Source organism: Myotis daubentonii, chromosome 9, assembly GCF_963259705.1.
Source record: "Myotis daubentonii chromosome 9, mMyoDau2.1, whole genome shotgun sequence".
In the NCBI taxonomy this organism is placed as follows: Eukaryota; Metazoa; Chordata; class Mammalia; order Chiroptera; family Vespertilionidae; genus Myotis; species Myotis daubentonii.
The window spans coordinates 81,996,785-82,011,400 of NC_081848.1; the positions used below are offsets into that span (position 1 = coordinate 81,996,785).

At 54.3% G+C, this 14,616-nt stretch overlaps 1 protein-coding gene and 1 long non-coding RNA gene across 10 annotated transcripts in view; one reads left to right on the plus strand and one right to left on the minus strand.

Moving 5' to 3' along the window:
* Positions 1-1,976: 1,976 nt before the first annotated feature.
* On the minus strand, positions 1,977-11,107 carry LOC132241487 (uncharacterized). 6 transcript variants are annotated; one of them, XR_009454510.1, is made up of 4 exons: positions 9,549-9,833; positions 8,619-8,825; positions 7,445-7,541; positions 1,977-3,639 (listed from the first exon to the last, which is right to left on the minus strand). It is a non-coding gene; the product is annotated as an uncharacterized LOC132241487 (long non-coding RNA). The 6 variants fall into 6 exon arrangements; XR_009454511.1 differs by lacking the exon at positions 9,549-9,833 and adding an exon at positions 9,439-9,471; XR_009454512.1 differs by lacking the exons at positions 8,619-8,825; positions 9,549-9,833 and adding an exon at positions 10,763-11,107.
* MACROD1 (mono-ADP ribosylhydrolase 1) overlaps positions 9,926-14,616 on the plus strand; it is a 128,998-nt gene continuing 124,307 nt past the window's right edge. For 2 of the 4 annotated variants that reach the window (XM_059710292.1, XM_059710291.1), the window contains exon 1: positions 9,931-10,365. In XM_059710292.1, the coding sequence (XP_059566275.1) occupies positions 10,095-10,365 (271 nt within the window). In that variant the 5' untranslated portion in view covers positions 9,931-10,094. Of the gene's footprint in view, positions 10,366-14,616 lie in introns of all 4 variants that reach the window. The other 2 variants (XM_059710290.1, XM_059710289.1) reach the window with 2 other exon arrangements.

Consider the following 14,616-nt stretch of genomic DNA (forward strand, 5'->3'; position numbering starts at 1 on the left):
GGCACGTGTCCTCAATGCCAACAGCCTGACCGCCCGGCTGGCTTGACATTGCGGCCAAAGTCACCGCAGATTCACGTGGCTGCCACCTCCCTCCCTCGCTGAACCCTGGGCGGCTTCAGATCGGGCTCAGGGCCGTCTAACTTGGCAGGCCTGCGTTTCCCACCCTTTTTCCTGTCCGCCACCTTCAGCACAGACCTCCAGCCACACGGACCCCTCCTTCCCCGAACTAGGTGGGCTCCTGGGCTCCTGGGCGCTGGGCCCGCCTCGCCTCCGAGCTGCTCCCTCTGCCGGTTCCCGGGCCACCAGCTCTGCCGGGTTTACCTCGTGTCTCTCTGGCTGAGATGGGCCGTCAAGGTTCCATGGCAACTGGCCCCAAACAAACACGCTGATTTCTGGCCACCTGTTCCCGGCTTTCTCAGCACCCTGGGTCACCCACGTGTCCCCGTCACAGACCAGTGCCTGGGAGGTAGCACCACAGTCTGTGAGGTCCAGAAGGGCCTTGGGTTTGTTTTCCTTTATCCTGGGTTCCAGCTGCATTGCAGTGTCTGGCACGGTGGCATTCATCAATCCATCAAACATCGAATGCCCTGTTATGTGTCAGGTGTAATTGTGGGCGTTGCCGGAAGTGCAGTGAACAAAACGGACAAAAATCCGTTTTCATGGTGTTTGTTAGTGAAGGAGACAAACCTAAGAGTTTATGTAGTGTACCCGCACAGGTGCAGTAGAGAAACATGTCAGGGACAGGGTGCCAGGAGCGCTGGGTGAGGGGCCAGGGCAAACCTCAGTGAGAAGCTAACGTTTGAGAAAAGACCCAGGGAAGTGAGATGATGAGAAGTCTGGGGAAGAACTTGGCCGTCAGAGGGAACAGCCGTGCAGAGGTCCTGGGGTAGCAGCTGCCTTGGGGTGGCCAGAATGGAGGCAGCAGGGAAGAGGCAGGCGGAGCCAGGCCCTGCAGGTGGGACATGCTGGCAGATTCTGAGCAGAAGAGGAACACAGTCCATTTCATTTCATCAGCTCCCTGTAGCTGCTGTGAGATGAAGAGGGCAAGGGGGAGGCTGGGAGAGCTGTGGTGGCGGCTGGGCCAGGGTGGGAGCAAAGGAGGGCTGAGAATTGTATTCAGATGCGCTTTGCCAAGCCACCAGGACCTAGGGGTGCACTGGAGGCGGAATGTGAAGGAAGGAGGAGACAAGGATGGCTCTAAGCCTTTGGCCTGCTCGAGTCTAAGGCTTTTGGCCTCTCTCATTCTTCTGCTAAATTTGCCAACAAGACCTTTCCTTTCTTCTTGGCACTTTCTTCAGACCACACTCCTGCTAATCCCACTGCTGTTCCTTAGACCAGCCCTTCCTGTCTCTGGCGGCCTTTCCGAGCCTCCCGTCATCTCCCCCACAGCCCGTCTCCAGGCTTCTTTCCTGTTCCTCTCTGTGTGACCTGGACACGTGTTTTTATATAGTCCTACGACGTGTGGCGCTCGGCGTGCAGGGGCTCAGCAGTAAAAACGGCAGCCCACAGGCGCAACTTCTGCTCACATGGCTCTTGTCTTCTAATGGGAGAGTCAGATGATAAACTCATCAGCTGTGTGACTTTAAGCAACCTACTTGACTCCTCTGTGCTTCAGTTTCTTTCATTTTAAAACGGGGACGAGAAAGTTTCAATGTCAGATTAGTTGTGAGGATGAAACGATCTGGTGTTTGTAAAGCAAGTGGGACAGTGCCTGATGACAAGTAAGCACTATCTGCACTTGTTACAGAAAAATACACGCACAGTCCGGCCGGTGTGGCTCAGTGGCTGAGCATCCACATATGAACCAGGAGGTCACGGTTCGGTTTATGGTCGGGGCACATGCCCTGGTGTCAGGCTCAATCCTAGTAGGGGGCATGTAGGAGGCAGCCAATCAATGATTCTCACCATTGATGTTTCTATCTCCCTTTCCCCTTCCTCTCTGAAATCAATTATATATATATATATGTATGTATATGTATATATATATATATATATATATATATATATATATATTTATAAATAAATGCACCGATGACGATAACTCTAGACTTATAAGGAAAGCAAACGGTAAGGGACAGAGAATAACCAGGGAGGCAGGAAAGGAAGGGGCCCCTAAAGGTGGGTGCATAGTGAAGGTCCCTGAGACCTGGGGGGAGGAGAAGCCAGCCAGGGACGGGGTGCCAGGAAGGGTAACGGAGGGTGCAGGGCTGAACAAGTGTGGAATTTTCAAGGGACCCAAAGATGGCTTTCCTACGCTCTATGACCTTGTCCGTAAAGGGATAATGACGTGCCAGTGACTTCCCGACGTTACTACGAGGATTAAACGAAATAACCCAAACTCAAGTCCTGTCAGACCTGACACTTATAAAAATGTGAGCCTTCTTCCAGAAAAGAAAAATGCAAATTAAAACACGAGGCATGGCGCTGCAGAAGGGATGCAGACGGGAGACCCTAAAGCTTAAGCTGAATCAGTGTCATGGTAAAGCCGCGTCTGAACAGTGAGAAATGTTTGCTCTCATCATTCCCACCGACTGGCTTCTCCAGGTTGCTGGCGAACTCGGAGCCCCTGGGTGGGCAGGGGGCAGGGTCCCCTTCCCCGGCTCCCCGGACACCAGCAGCAGCTCCACAGAAGGCGTCCTGGGCGTCACGGTTCAAGTGATTCATGCTGCTATTCCAGTGCCGCCGCGCTCACGGCGGGGAGCAAGGTGGCGAGGGCAGCATTTGTCCACGCGGGCGTCCTGGGCGTCCTGAGCGAAGGACAGACCGCAGGGCTCCATGGTGCGGCCAAGTTCTCTGCAGAGCAAACTTCCCGTGGTAAAGTTCTCCCAAGATCAGGAAAAATAAAACATCTGGACCTAGGGAGCTGAGCGTGGGGTGAAGGCGTGGAGGTGAGGGGAGGCTTGCAGCTCTGACCTCTGGGGTCTGCAGCACATGGAATTTTTGTCTTTACAGGAACTTTCACTATTGGAGTGGGAATTTGAGGGCCAAGTTCCCTTCCGATTCTGAGAAATTCCTAAAGAATATCTCATTTCCCATTTAACTGAATGATTCTAACTGCCAGCTCTCCCGCTAAGATAGCATGGGAGCCCTGACTAGCAGGGGAAACGTGTGGGAAATGAAGCGCCATAGAGTTCTGCTCAATTCGGCGAACTTCTATGGAGAGCCAGGCAACGTGCCAGATGCTTCAAGGAATAAAACGGTGTAATTATTAGCCAATAAATTATTCAGAGAGCCCCAGAGCCCAGCCTGGGACCTCGCCATCCACCCTGCCTCCCGGAGTGACCTCAGGCAGCCTCGTGGCTATAAATACCGTCTCGATGACTCCCACACTTCCACCTTCCGCTCAGATCTTGCACCCAAGTTCCAGGCTGTCCCCCCAGATGCCTCCTCGCTGCCTCAGCGGGAAGGCCAATGGACTTCCCAATGTGTTCAAATCAGAGCTCCTGACATTCTCCCCCATGTTGCTCCTCCCTTGACGCCCCTCTCATCAGTGGCCTCACCATTCTTGGACGCGTTCGGGCTGGAAACTTTGGAGGTGTCCTTGACTCCTGTCTGTCACAGCCACGTTCAGTTCATCAGCAAACACTGCCAGCTGGACACAGACCCCTTCGCAGCTCCCCAGCTATCTCCTAGCTGTGACTGGGAACGGGCGGGAGAGGAGTGTTGGCTCCCTGAGTTGGTGGTGGCGGGGGTTGGGGGGGGGGGCGCGGTCAGAGTCCGAGGGAATCCCCAGCCTGGCTCTCAGGCCTATCCTGAGATTCGAGTTGGGATGGAGGGTGAGAGGAGAGCTGCTGTACGCAGGTGACCACCGAGTTGAGCCCAGTGAGGACACTGACGACAACCATGATAGTGGACCAGTGCTCCTGCCAAGGTTAACGGCATCACACACTCTTGCCCCCCTGGACAGAGAAGGGGCCCCAGTCATAACTGAGATAAAATATCCTGACTGCTGGGTAGGATGGGGGCTTGGGGTCAGAATGAGTGGGTCCCAAGGCAGTGGTTCTCAACCAGGGGTGACTTTGCCCACAGGGGACACTTTGCAATGTCCAGAGACTTTTTTTTGGTCATAACTTGGAGGGTGGGTGGGCTACCGAGGCCAGGGATGCTGCTGAACAGCTTGGAATGTGCCAGATGGCTCCCCAAATCATTTGGCTCCAACTATAAACAGAACTGAGGCTGGGAAATGTTAAATGTATTCCTTGTACACCTGAGCTTGGCTGAGGCTTGAGACCGAAACCTGCTACATGACAAGCAGGTCTAAACTGACCGCAGTGCAGCCCGGCTCAGTGGTTGAGCGTCGACCTATGAACCAGGAGGTCACGGTTCGATTCTCAGTCAGGACACATACCAGGTTGTGGGCTCCATCCCCAGTGTGGGGTGGTGCAGGAGGCAGCCGGTCGATGATTCTCTCTCATCATGGATGTTTCTATCTCTCCTTCTCCCTTCCTCTCTGAAATCAATAAAAATATATCTATAAATGACCACAGTGCATAAGATGACTCCCGGTACCAGGAGAAGGCTGTCAGGGGCACTGCAGGAGATGAAAGATGGTGCAAATTCGGTGACACCCCACCCACTGAAAGGTGTGTGTGGTGGGGGAGTTTGTCCCCTCCCCTTGAATTTGGTGGGTCCTGGGACTATGCTGACCAATAGAACACAGGGGTAGTGTTATTGTACCTGTTTCCAAGCCTTATAACCCTGGCAGCGCACACTTCCCATCTTTTGACACACTCACTCTTGGAGCCCGGGGTTGCCACGTAAGAAGTCTGACTGTCCCGAGGTAGCCACGGTTCAAGGAAGCCCAAGCTGCCACGTGGACAACCCAGCTGTTCACCATCCCAGCCCAGGTGTGTGAGGGAAGCTGTCTTGGATCCTCCCGCCCCACCCAGTCACCCCTGAGCCACCGGAGCTGAGGCCGTATGGAGTGAAGAATCTAGCAGCTCTTCGCTGAGCCTTTTCCTGCTCTTTGGACTCATTCTCTGGGCAGCTCTCAGCGCCGCCTGAACTGACTTGCACTTGTTCACTTGTTGACCAGGTGTCTCCCAGGTCAGACTCTGGGCAGAGCCTACGATTTGTTCACCGCCATGTGCAGTCCCTCTGCCCTGTGTGGTCTGTGACTTTAATTAGAGGGTGAGTGGTAGGCTGCCTGCAGTGAGGGCTGTAGTAATTCCTCCTGCCCCTCGGTGCCCACCCTTTGCAAGGGGACTGGCTGCGCCTCCCATTAAGAGGTGGAGTCTATATCTCTCTCCAGTCCCTCAAATATAGGCTGGCCTTGCAACCCGCTTTGACCAACAGGATGTGATGGCTGTAACATAGTGTGACCTTAGAGCAGCGGTTCTCAACCTGTGGGTCGCGACCCCTTTGGCGGTCGAACGACCCTTTCACAGGGGTCGCCTAAGACCATCCTGCATATCAGATATTTACATGACGATTCATCACAGTAGCAACATGACAGTTATGAAGTAGCAACGAAAATAATTTTATGGTTGGGGCACAACATGAGGAACTGTATTTAAAGGGCCAGAAGGTTGAGAACCACTGCCTTAGAGTTAGGCCTCAAGGGCATTGTAGCCTCTGGTGTCACCCTCTTGGAGCAGGGCCATGGAGACCATGACGCCATGGAGATGCCCAGTCTAGCCCACTGGAGGGTAAGAGACCACATAGAGCGGGCCTGGGGGGCCTTGCTGACAACCAGCATCAGCTGCCAGTCAGTGAGAGGCCATCCTGGGCCCCCAGTCCCAGCTGGGTGGTCAGATGATGGCAATCCTGGGAGTGATGCAGGCAAGACCAGCAGATGAACCTTCCAGCTTATCCCAGCCCAGCTGCTGACTCAGCATCCTGGTTGGAACTTTAAGCCAGTAACTTTTCAGTTTAATACATAGCAATAGATAACTTAAACAATATAAAGGGACCCACGTTCAGCCCTGGCCAGTGTTCTCAGTGGTTAGAGTGTCGATCCGTGCACTGGAAGGGTCTCGGGTTCGATTCCCGGTCAAGGGCATGTACCTGGGTTGCAGGTTCAGCCAGGGGCTCTGGTGGGACACCTGTAGGAAGCAACCAATCAATGTGTCTCTCTCACATGATGTTTCTCTCTCCCCCACAGCCCCCTTCCACTCTCTCTAAAAATCAATGGGAAAAATATTCTCGGATGAGGATTAACAAAAATAAAAAAATAATAAAAGGACCCAAGTTCATAAACAGCATTAAGAGAACTGATTTACCATATTTATAAGTTTAATCTATTAGGGGATAAGAATTGTTTAACTGATTAGAAAAAAATAGACTTAGCTTGGGAGGGCACCCTCAGTCCTCCACCCACTCTCTATTTGTAAAGGAAAAAAAGAACAAAAAAGAAAAAAATGTTTATTAGATGTGTCTCTTCTGTTAAGATTTAAAAATATATATATTTTTTATTGATTTCAGAGAGGAAGGGAGAGGGAGAGAGAGATAGAAACATCAATGATGAGAGAGAATCATTGATGGGCTGCCTCCTGCATGCCCCCTACTGGGGATCAAGCCCACAACCCAGGCACGTGCCCTTGACCAGAATTGAACCCGAGACCCTTCAGTCCGCAGGACGATGCTCTATCCACTGACCCAAACCGGCTAGGGCTTTTCTGTTAAGATTTTGAGGTGTTTGAGAGGAATAGCTATTTCAACTCTGTACAATGTAGTTTAAATCTATTAGGGAATTTAATTACCTAAGTTTGTAATTGCCATTCATTTTTAGAATTTAATCTATTGAACCTGTGAGTTAATTAAATATTTATCAAAGAATAAATGGAAGTAGTTGTTCTTATTTTTATACAAACATTAGTAGATTTATAAATAGAAGACTAGATTTGCAAGTTGTATTTGCATGTGTAAGAAAAACTAGTTCTTTTCTTAATTTATAACTTTAATAAACAGTAGTAATTTTAACAGGAGCAACAGTAAGTAGCTTTTCTCTGCACAAAAGCCCCTCCCTCTCCAATATTAAAATTCCTCAACTGCCAATGCCTGGTGCTACACTCCCACCGGAAGATTTGGCGTTCCACACACTTCCACACCTGTGTTTCTGTGGGTCCCTCGGCCTTAAATAACATCTACCTTCCACACCAGTGGTTCTCAACCGTCCTAATGCCTTGACCCTTTAATACAGTTCCTCATGTTGTGGTGACCCCCAACCATAAAATTATTTTCGTTGCTACTTCATAACTGTAATTTTGCTACTATTATGAATCGTAATGTAAATATCTGATATGCAGGATGTCTTTTCATTGTTACAAATTGAACATAATTAAAGCATAGTGATTAATCACAAAAACAGTATGTAATTATATATGTGCTTTCCGATGGTCTTAGGTGACCCCTGTGAAAGGGTCGTTTGACCCCCAAAGGGTTGCGACCCACAGGTTGAGAACCACTGCTCCACACACACCTTTGGTACCTGGCAAAATTTTACCTTTTCCATAAGGTCCAGCTGAAACTCTCTGAGGCGAGGTCCAGTGGGAATCATGCTTCCATCCACATCCATGCAGGTGTGTGGCCAGGCCTCGAAACTGAAATCACAAACCAAGTCCTGATCCATGGCTTGCTTTTTAATTTTATTTAATTTTCTGTTGTCGTTAATCTTCACCCGAGGATATTTTTTTCATTGATTTCTTAGAGAGTGGAAGGGAGAGGAGAGAGACAGAGAGAGAAACATCGATGTGCGAGAGATATATATTAATTGGTTGCCTCTGCACGTGCTCTGGGACCAGGGCCGAGGATGGAGCCTGCAACCGATGTATGTGCCCTTCACTGGAATCGAACCCGGGACCCTTGAGTCCTCAGGCCAATCCTCTATCCACTGAGCCAAACTGGCTAGGGCTATTTTATTTAATTTTTAAAATTGATTTTAGAGAGAGAGGAGAAGGGAGAGAGGCATTGATTTGTTGTTCAACTTATTCATTGGTTAATTCTTGATGTGCCCTGAGCCGAGTTCAAACCCATAACCTTGGCATATCGGGATGACTGCAAAGAGAAGGGAAGGCTGCAGGTGGAACTCGGCAGACTTTCCATAGGAAGATTGTCCTGGGTTATCCCGGTGGGCCCCAGGTAATCACACACGTCCTGGAAAATGAACCAGGTAAGCAAAAGCGAGGCAGAGGGAAAGGCCGCCCTGGGAGAATGGCCAGAGGCGCACCGCCTGACAGGCAGAGGAATGTGGGTGGTCTCTGGAAGCTGGGAAAGGCAACTTCCCAGGAAGGAACACAGCCCTGCTGACTGACACCTTGATGTCAGCCCAGGGAGACCCATGTCAGGCTTCTATCCTACAGAATTTTAAGATCACGTTGCGTTGTTTAAGCTACTCAATGTGCAATAATTAGTTACGGCAGCAACAGAAAACTAATACGCAGGGTCACCCACATCATTTACCGAATCAGTGACATCTGTGCAACGCTTTCCAGACCACAGATGGGAACCAAAAAACCCTGGACGGAAGCCCGGGCTCAACCCTCGCAGGCTGTGCTGACCCAGGGCCGGTCTTGGCTGCCTGTCGGTGTGTGTGTGTGTGTGGGGGGGCAGAGCTGCCTCCCGGGCGGTGGGAGCACATGACCGGTGAGTGGAGGTGGAGCGAATGCTAGTGCCCTTACACGGCTGCTGTACCGGGTGCAGGTGGCAAGGCCCTCCTTGCACTGCTGAGTTCTGAGGGAAGTGGCAAGTGGAGAGGTGACCTTGGGCACGGAGCCCTGAGTACCACATCCTGAACTCATCTCACTGGCCTTTCTGGGAGAGGGCACAGGCCTTGCTGGTGGTCCTGGAATGTTGCAGGCCCTTGGACCTTCCTTCCTGGCCCCTGACTTTAAAAAAAAAAAAATTAATTTAAATCCTCACCTGAGGATATTTTTCCACTGATTTTTAGAGAGAGTGGAAGAGCGAGGGAAAGACAGAAATATCGATGTGAGAGAAACACATCAATTGGTTGCCTCCTGCACGCACCCTGATGGGAATCAAACCGGGACCCTTCCTCCCGCAGGCTGACTCTCTGACCACTGCGCCACGCAGGCCCCGGACTTTTGATCGCCCCTCTCTGCCCTCACCCCCAAGGCCAATCCCGCCCTCCTCCTGCTGGCATGCGTGCCCCTGACCGAGCCCTCTCCAGGGTCATTGCCACACTCCGCGCAGGAGGCCTAAGCATCGGGCAGGTCTGCAGCTAGCCCGACCTGAACGCTGTGTTTGTAAGTTACACCTCCGGAAGTTGCAAAGGGCCAGTGTACCCCAGGGGGGCAAAGCTGGAACTGGTTGTAAAAATATTCATGATTATATTTACCAAATAGTATTAGTATAGAAAGACATAAAAGTATGTTAAAAATCCATCTTTTATAGTCTTTGTAAAATACTCGGAAAAATATATATTTAAAAAATCACCCCAATCTTCCCCGGAAAACGTCACTTGGCCCTCAAGTTTCCGACCTTCAAATCCCACTCTGTGCCCCTGCCTCCCGGCCGCTCATCTGCCCGCCCCGGGGAGGAGAGGAGGCGGCACGTCTGCACGGGGAAAGTCGCCGAACCGGAACCGGTACCTGTTCGCGTCACCTGTCTCCTCCCCAAGGGCAGCGCGAGCGGGCCTCCCGAAGACTGGGTGCGGGATGGGGTGCGTGGCGGGACCCAGGTGACCCGCGGGGAGACCGGCCGGGGCCCTTGGCAGCAAAACGTTCCGCATGGCGGGGCTATGCCCAGCTCTCGGAGTTCGGGCAGAGTTGGGTCGGAGCCGCGTGGAGGGCCGAGGGCGGGAGTCTCCTCCGCCGAGCCAGTCCCGAGGGAGGGGCGGGAGGCCGCGCGACCGCCCGGACTCAGAGCCTAACTGAGGGCGGGGCGCCGGGAGGGGCGGGGCCCTGGCGGGCGCGCACGTGTGTAGACGGGGGCGGGGCCCTATCCGGCGGCGGGACTACAAGTCCCAGGGTGCTCAGCGGTGCATCGGCTGGTTCCTGGCTGCGCGGCCCGCGGACTGCGAGCAGGTCGCCCCGGGCTGGCAGCGCCACCCGGTTCCGGAGTAAATAAGGGGGAGCCTCCCCCGAGCACCGTAATCGGAGTCCCAGTGGGCGGGGAGCCGCACGCGCCGCCCGCTCATGTCTCTGCGGAGCCGAGTGTCCGGCCGCCTGGCTCAGCTGCGCGCCGCGGGGCAGCTCTTCCGCGCCCCGCGCCCCTGGCCAGGCCCCTCGGCGGGGGCCACGCGGACCCGCAGCAGTGCCTACGGCCTCCGCGCGCGGACCCCGGCGGGAGTTGGGGCTTGGGGGGCGGCGGCGGTGGGGCGGAGAGCCGGGGTGCGCACTTGGGCGCCCCTGGCCATGGCGGCGAAGGTGGACCTGAACACCTCCACCGACTGGAAGGAGGCAAAATGTAAGTGTGAGCAGAGGGGACGCGGGCGAGGGCCGCCCCACGTGGGCTTCCGCGGCTGGACGGCACCCCACCAGCAGCTCTTCCTCCTGAGACCGGTGGAAGTTGAGGCCCCCTATACCCTGGTCAGGACTCCCCCGTTCCCAGCCACGCCTTCCCCCACCCCCCGCGTTCCCAGCCCCACAAACCAGTTCACCCCCACCGGGTCCAGGTCCCCTGTCAGGAGCGGAGTGAAGAAGGTGGCCGTACCCCACTGGAATGGGTCACAGGGCACCCCCAGAGGTCCCCCCAGAGATCCTCCAGGACCTACCACCTTGCTCCGTTGTGCAGGAGGGAAACTGAGGCCCAGTGCTTGAGCGGAATAGCCCAAGGTCACTTGGGAGCTGGTGGCAGAGCTGACCTCAGGTTCCCGAACTGCTGGTGTTTTCCATAGTGTGGCTCCTCAGGTGGCGGCGTGTTGGGCACAGTGGCAGGGAATGGGCTGAGGGGATGCCCTCTGGCTGGTGTCCCACCTGGTGGGATCAGATAACCCCAAGGAGTGGCTTCCCTGGGCAGGCCTGTCCCCCCTCCACCTCCTCCCCTGTCAGGCCTGCCTCTCTGGGCACGTGGTCTGGTGCCCTTTCGCCCTCATCCCTGGCCTCCTGCCACTTGTTAACAGTCTCTGCCCCGTTCCTGGGGACACAGGGCAGAGATGGGGCATTGTGTCTGTGAGGACAGTGACATCACCCCCACAGGACGGGCAGGAGCCCCAGAGCTGGACTCTGCCCCCGCCCCGCCCCCCTCCCGCACAGAGCCAGGAAGGGGGGCAGCCTGACCGGCAGAGCCCCAAATAGCCCAGACGCCAGTGCCAGCTGCCCCTGCCCTTCAGGGTCTGCTCCCTGGGCCCTGGTGGCCATTGCCCGCTGGATCCCCTTTCAAAAGGGCAGGGAACGCAGCTTATTGGCTGCGCCCGCCCGGGGAGGGGCTTTGGCCAATGAGGCCGAGAAGGCAGGCCTTGGGCGGCCACGGTTGGGGGTGTAGGGAGGGCGTCCTCTCCGGATTGGAGGTAGAGGTTGAGATGATTTACCCCCATCACGAATCGCTTGGCCTGCGCTGGGATCTTAAAGCGCCCGCAGAAAGCACTTGACTGTGATCTGTGAGCACAACGAGTGCTTCTATGTATGCCCTCAGCGCTGGCCCCAGAACACCGATCAGGGCAGGGAGCAGGGGGCTGGCAAAGTCCCCCGGCAGGGGACAGCAGAGACACCCCAGGCAGGGGGACTGTCCCACAGGGAGCCTGGCTTCTCTGTCAGGGAACGGTAACCCAGGATGGTAGAAGGAGCTAGGGAGGCCAGGGGCCCAGGCACCAGGCTCAGATCTGCCTCAGTTTTTAGGATCCAGCTCCCTACCACCACCCATTCCTTGGTGCCCCTGTAAACTTCCAGATCTCACGGAGCTGACAGGCTAGGGATTCCCGGGGCCCTGGGGCGTCTCTGTCCCTCTGCTGGGATGTCCACTCCTTCAGGCAGGCCACTTTTACTGAGTGCTCTGTGCAGCACTGTTTGGTGCTGGGGATGGAGCCACGAGTGACACAGGGAAGGGCCCTGTCCTCACGGAGCTTCTACTTTGCGGGGAGGAAACTGGTAGAGAATTTGGTCATCCAATGGGACAGTGCCAGGTAAAGGTCAGAAACTAGGGCAGATGGGGCCGCCTGAGCTCCAGTGCCCTGTCCGGGGCGTGGGAGGAGGGCAGTTGGTCCCAGGTACCCCAGCACCGGGTGTCAAGTCCCCAGCAGGTGTCAGATGGCAGCACAGAGACCTCCATGTGTTTTAGTACCTATTACTGCGTAACCAGTGAGTGGCTTCAACAGCAAGCGTCTCCCTCTCTGATGGTCAGGGCGTGGGAGTGGCTTAGCTGGGTGGTTCTGGCTCAGGGTTCTCGGGAGGCCTGGCGACTTGCTGAGGCCTGGAGTGAGCCGTTCCCAGGTGGCTCACTCACAGGAAATGGCTGTTGGCTAGAGGCCTCAGTTCTTCACCATGGGGCCTCCACAGAGCTGCTTGAGTGTCCCTACAACATGGCAGCTGGCTTCCCCCAGAGCAGGTGATCCAAGATGGGGCGCGAGAGGAGACCCAGCCGGAAGCCAGAAGCCAGTGCCTCCTGGTGACCTGGTTTTCCAAGTCGAGCAGCGTGTCTTCTGCCTTATCCCAGGGCGTAGGTCAAGTCATGGAGTCCAGCCCACATTCCAAGGGAGGGAAATTAGGGTCCCCCTTTGGAAGGGAAGAGGATCAAAGAATTAGGGGCCTGTGTTTGAGACCACCACACTGGGGGTGCTGTCTCAGCTGGACCTGCCTCTGGTTGGGGTCCCAGCTTTGGTCCTTGAAGACCCCACACCTTTTCTTCATTACATTCAGTTTACACGGGGCAGAGCTGCAGTGACGTAGACCAAGTACACAGACCTTCAGTGTACCGTCAGCGCCTGCATACCCGTATCCAGCCGTGCCCCTCAGGCTGATCGATAGGTAGAACATTGCCATCACCCCAGAAGGTTCCTTTGAGACCTATTCCAATCAATACCCGTTAAAGCTAGTTACTCTTCTATCGGTTCGTTTAGTCCAGCGGTTCTCAACCTGTGGGTCGCCACCCTTTTGGCGGTCGAACGACCCTTTCACAGGGCTAAGACCATCGGAAAACACATACATAATTACATATTGTTTTTGTGATTAATCACTATGCTTTGATTATGTTCAATTTGTAACAATGAAATTGGGGGTCACCACAACATGAGGAACTGTATGAAAGGGTCGCGGCATTAGGAAGGTTGAGAACCGCTGGTTTAGTCTCTTGACCTTCATATGCACAGAGGCATACAGTGTGCCAGCGCCTTTTACTTCAGATCTGCGATTCGTCCTCATTAGTGGTGTGTCAGCAGTTGGCTCTTTTTTCACGGTTGTGTGATGCCCCGTGGTGTGGATGTCCCGTCCTCCTGTTGATGGGCATGTGGGTTGCCAGTGTTGGGAATGAAGCTGTGTTGAGTATTCTCGTACATGTCTTTGATGGACATGTGTTCTCTCTTCTCTTGGGGACATACCTACACAGGCCTCCAAATGCCCATCTGTGCCTGAGATGGTCCTCTCTTAAAGACTGGTGCACAGCCCTGGGCAGTGTGGCTCAGTTGGTTGGGCATCGTCCTGTGTACCAAAAGGTTGCTGGTTTGATTCCCTGTCAGGGCACATGCCTGGGTTGCGGATCGATCCCCTGTAGGTGGCGTGCAGGAGGCAGCCAATCAATATTTTGCTCTTATATCAATGTTTCTTTCCTCCCTTCCTTTCTCTCTAAAAGTCAATAAACTATTTTTTTAATTTATTTTATTTTTTTAATATATTGTACTGATTTTTTACAGAGAGGAAGGGAGAGGGATAGAGAGTTAGAAACATCGATGACAGAGAAACATCGATCAGCTGCCTCCTGCACACTCCCCACTGGGGATGTGCCCGCAACCAAGGTACATGCCCTTGACCGGAATCAAACCTGGGACCCTTTAGTCCACAGGCTGATGCTCTATCCACTGAGCCAAACCGGTTAGGGCTAAACTATTTTTTTTTCTCCCAAATAAAAGCAGTTAAAAAAGCCTGGAGCATAGTAACCAAACTCACAAGATACTGACGTATAGGTCAGAAGGTTGATGTATGGCTCAAGGTGGGGAATTCTGGCAGGAGGTGTGGAAACCCAGGTGCCTGGACGGAGCCCCCTGTCCCCTGTGGGGAAGCCATGTGGAAGCCACATTGTAGCCTTAGGTTCGCTCAGCAGCCTATGTTCGCTAACTGGGGAGCTGGTGGGATGATTTTGGAAGCCGGGCCCTCTGCCCGGGGCAGGCTGGGCAAGCTTCCCCTGGGGGATCGACCCACCCAGGAGCCCCGTCCCTGGCTTGTTCCGGGCTGCAGTCTGCGTGCAGGGTGCCCAGCCCCACGCATGGCCCAGTGCGTCCTCTGGACAGGTGGCCGGTTCTGCCTCGCTCTGGGGCTTCCTCTTCTCTACCCTCAAGGGAACTGCCCGCTTCCAGGGCCCACTCTCCCTCTAGGTAAGTGAGGAGCATTGGGCTGGGTCTCCCTGAGGGGGAGACGTTCAGTCTTCTGGGGAGACCTCTGCAGTGTCTGACGACATTGGCCAGGTTACTCTCTCTAAATGAATCCCCTCCTGATCCCCTCAGGTGGTGCCTGTTCCTCGGAAAATTGTAGGAACAGTTGTGCTGGGAGGCAGTTGGGTGTGAAGGGACTC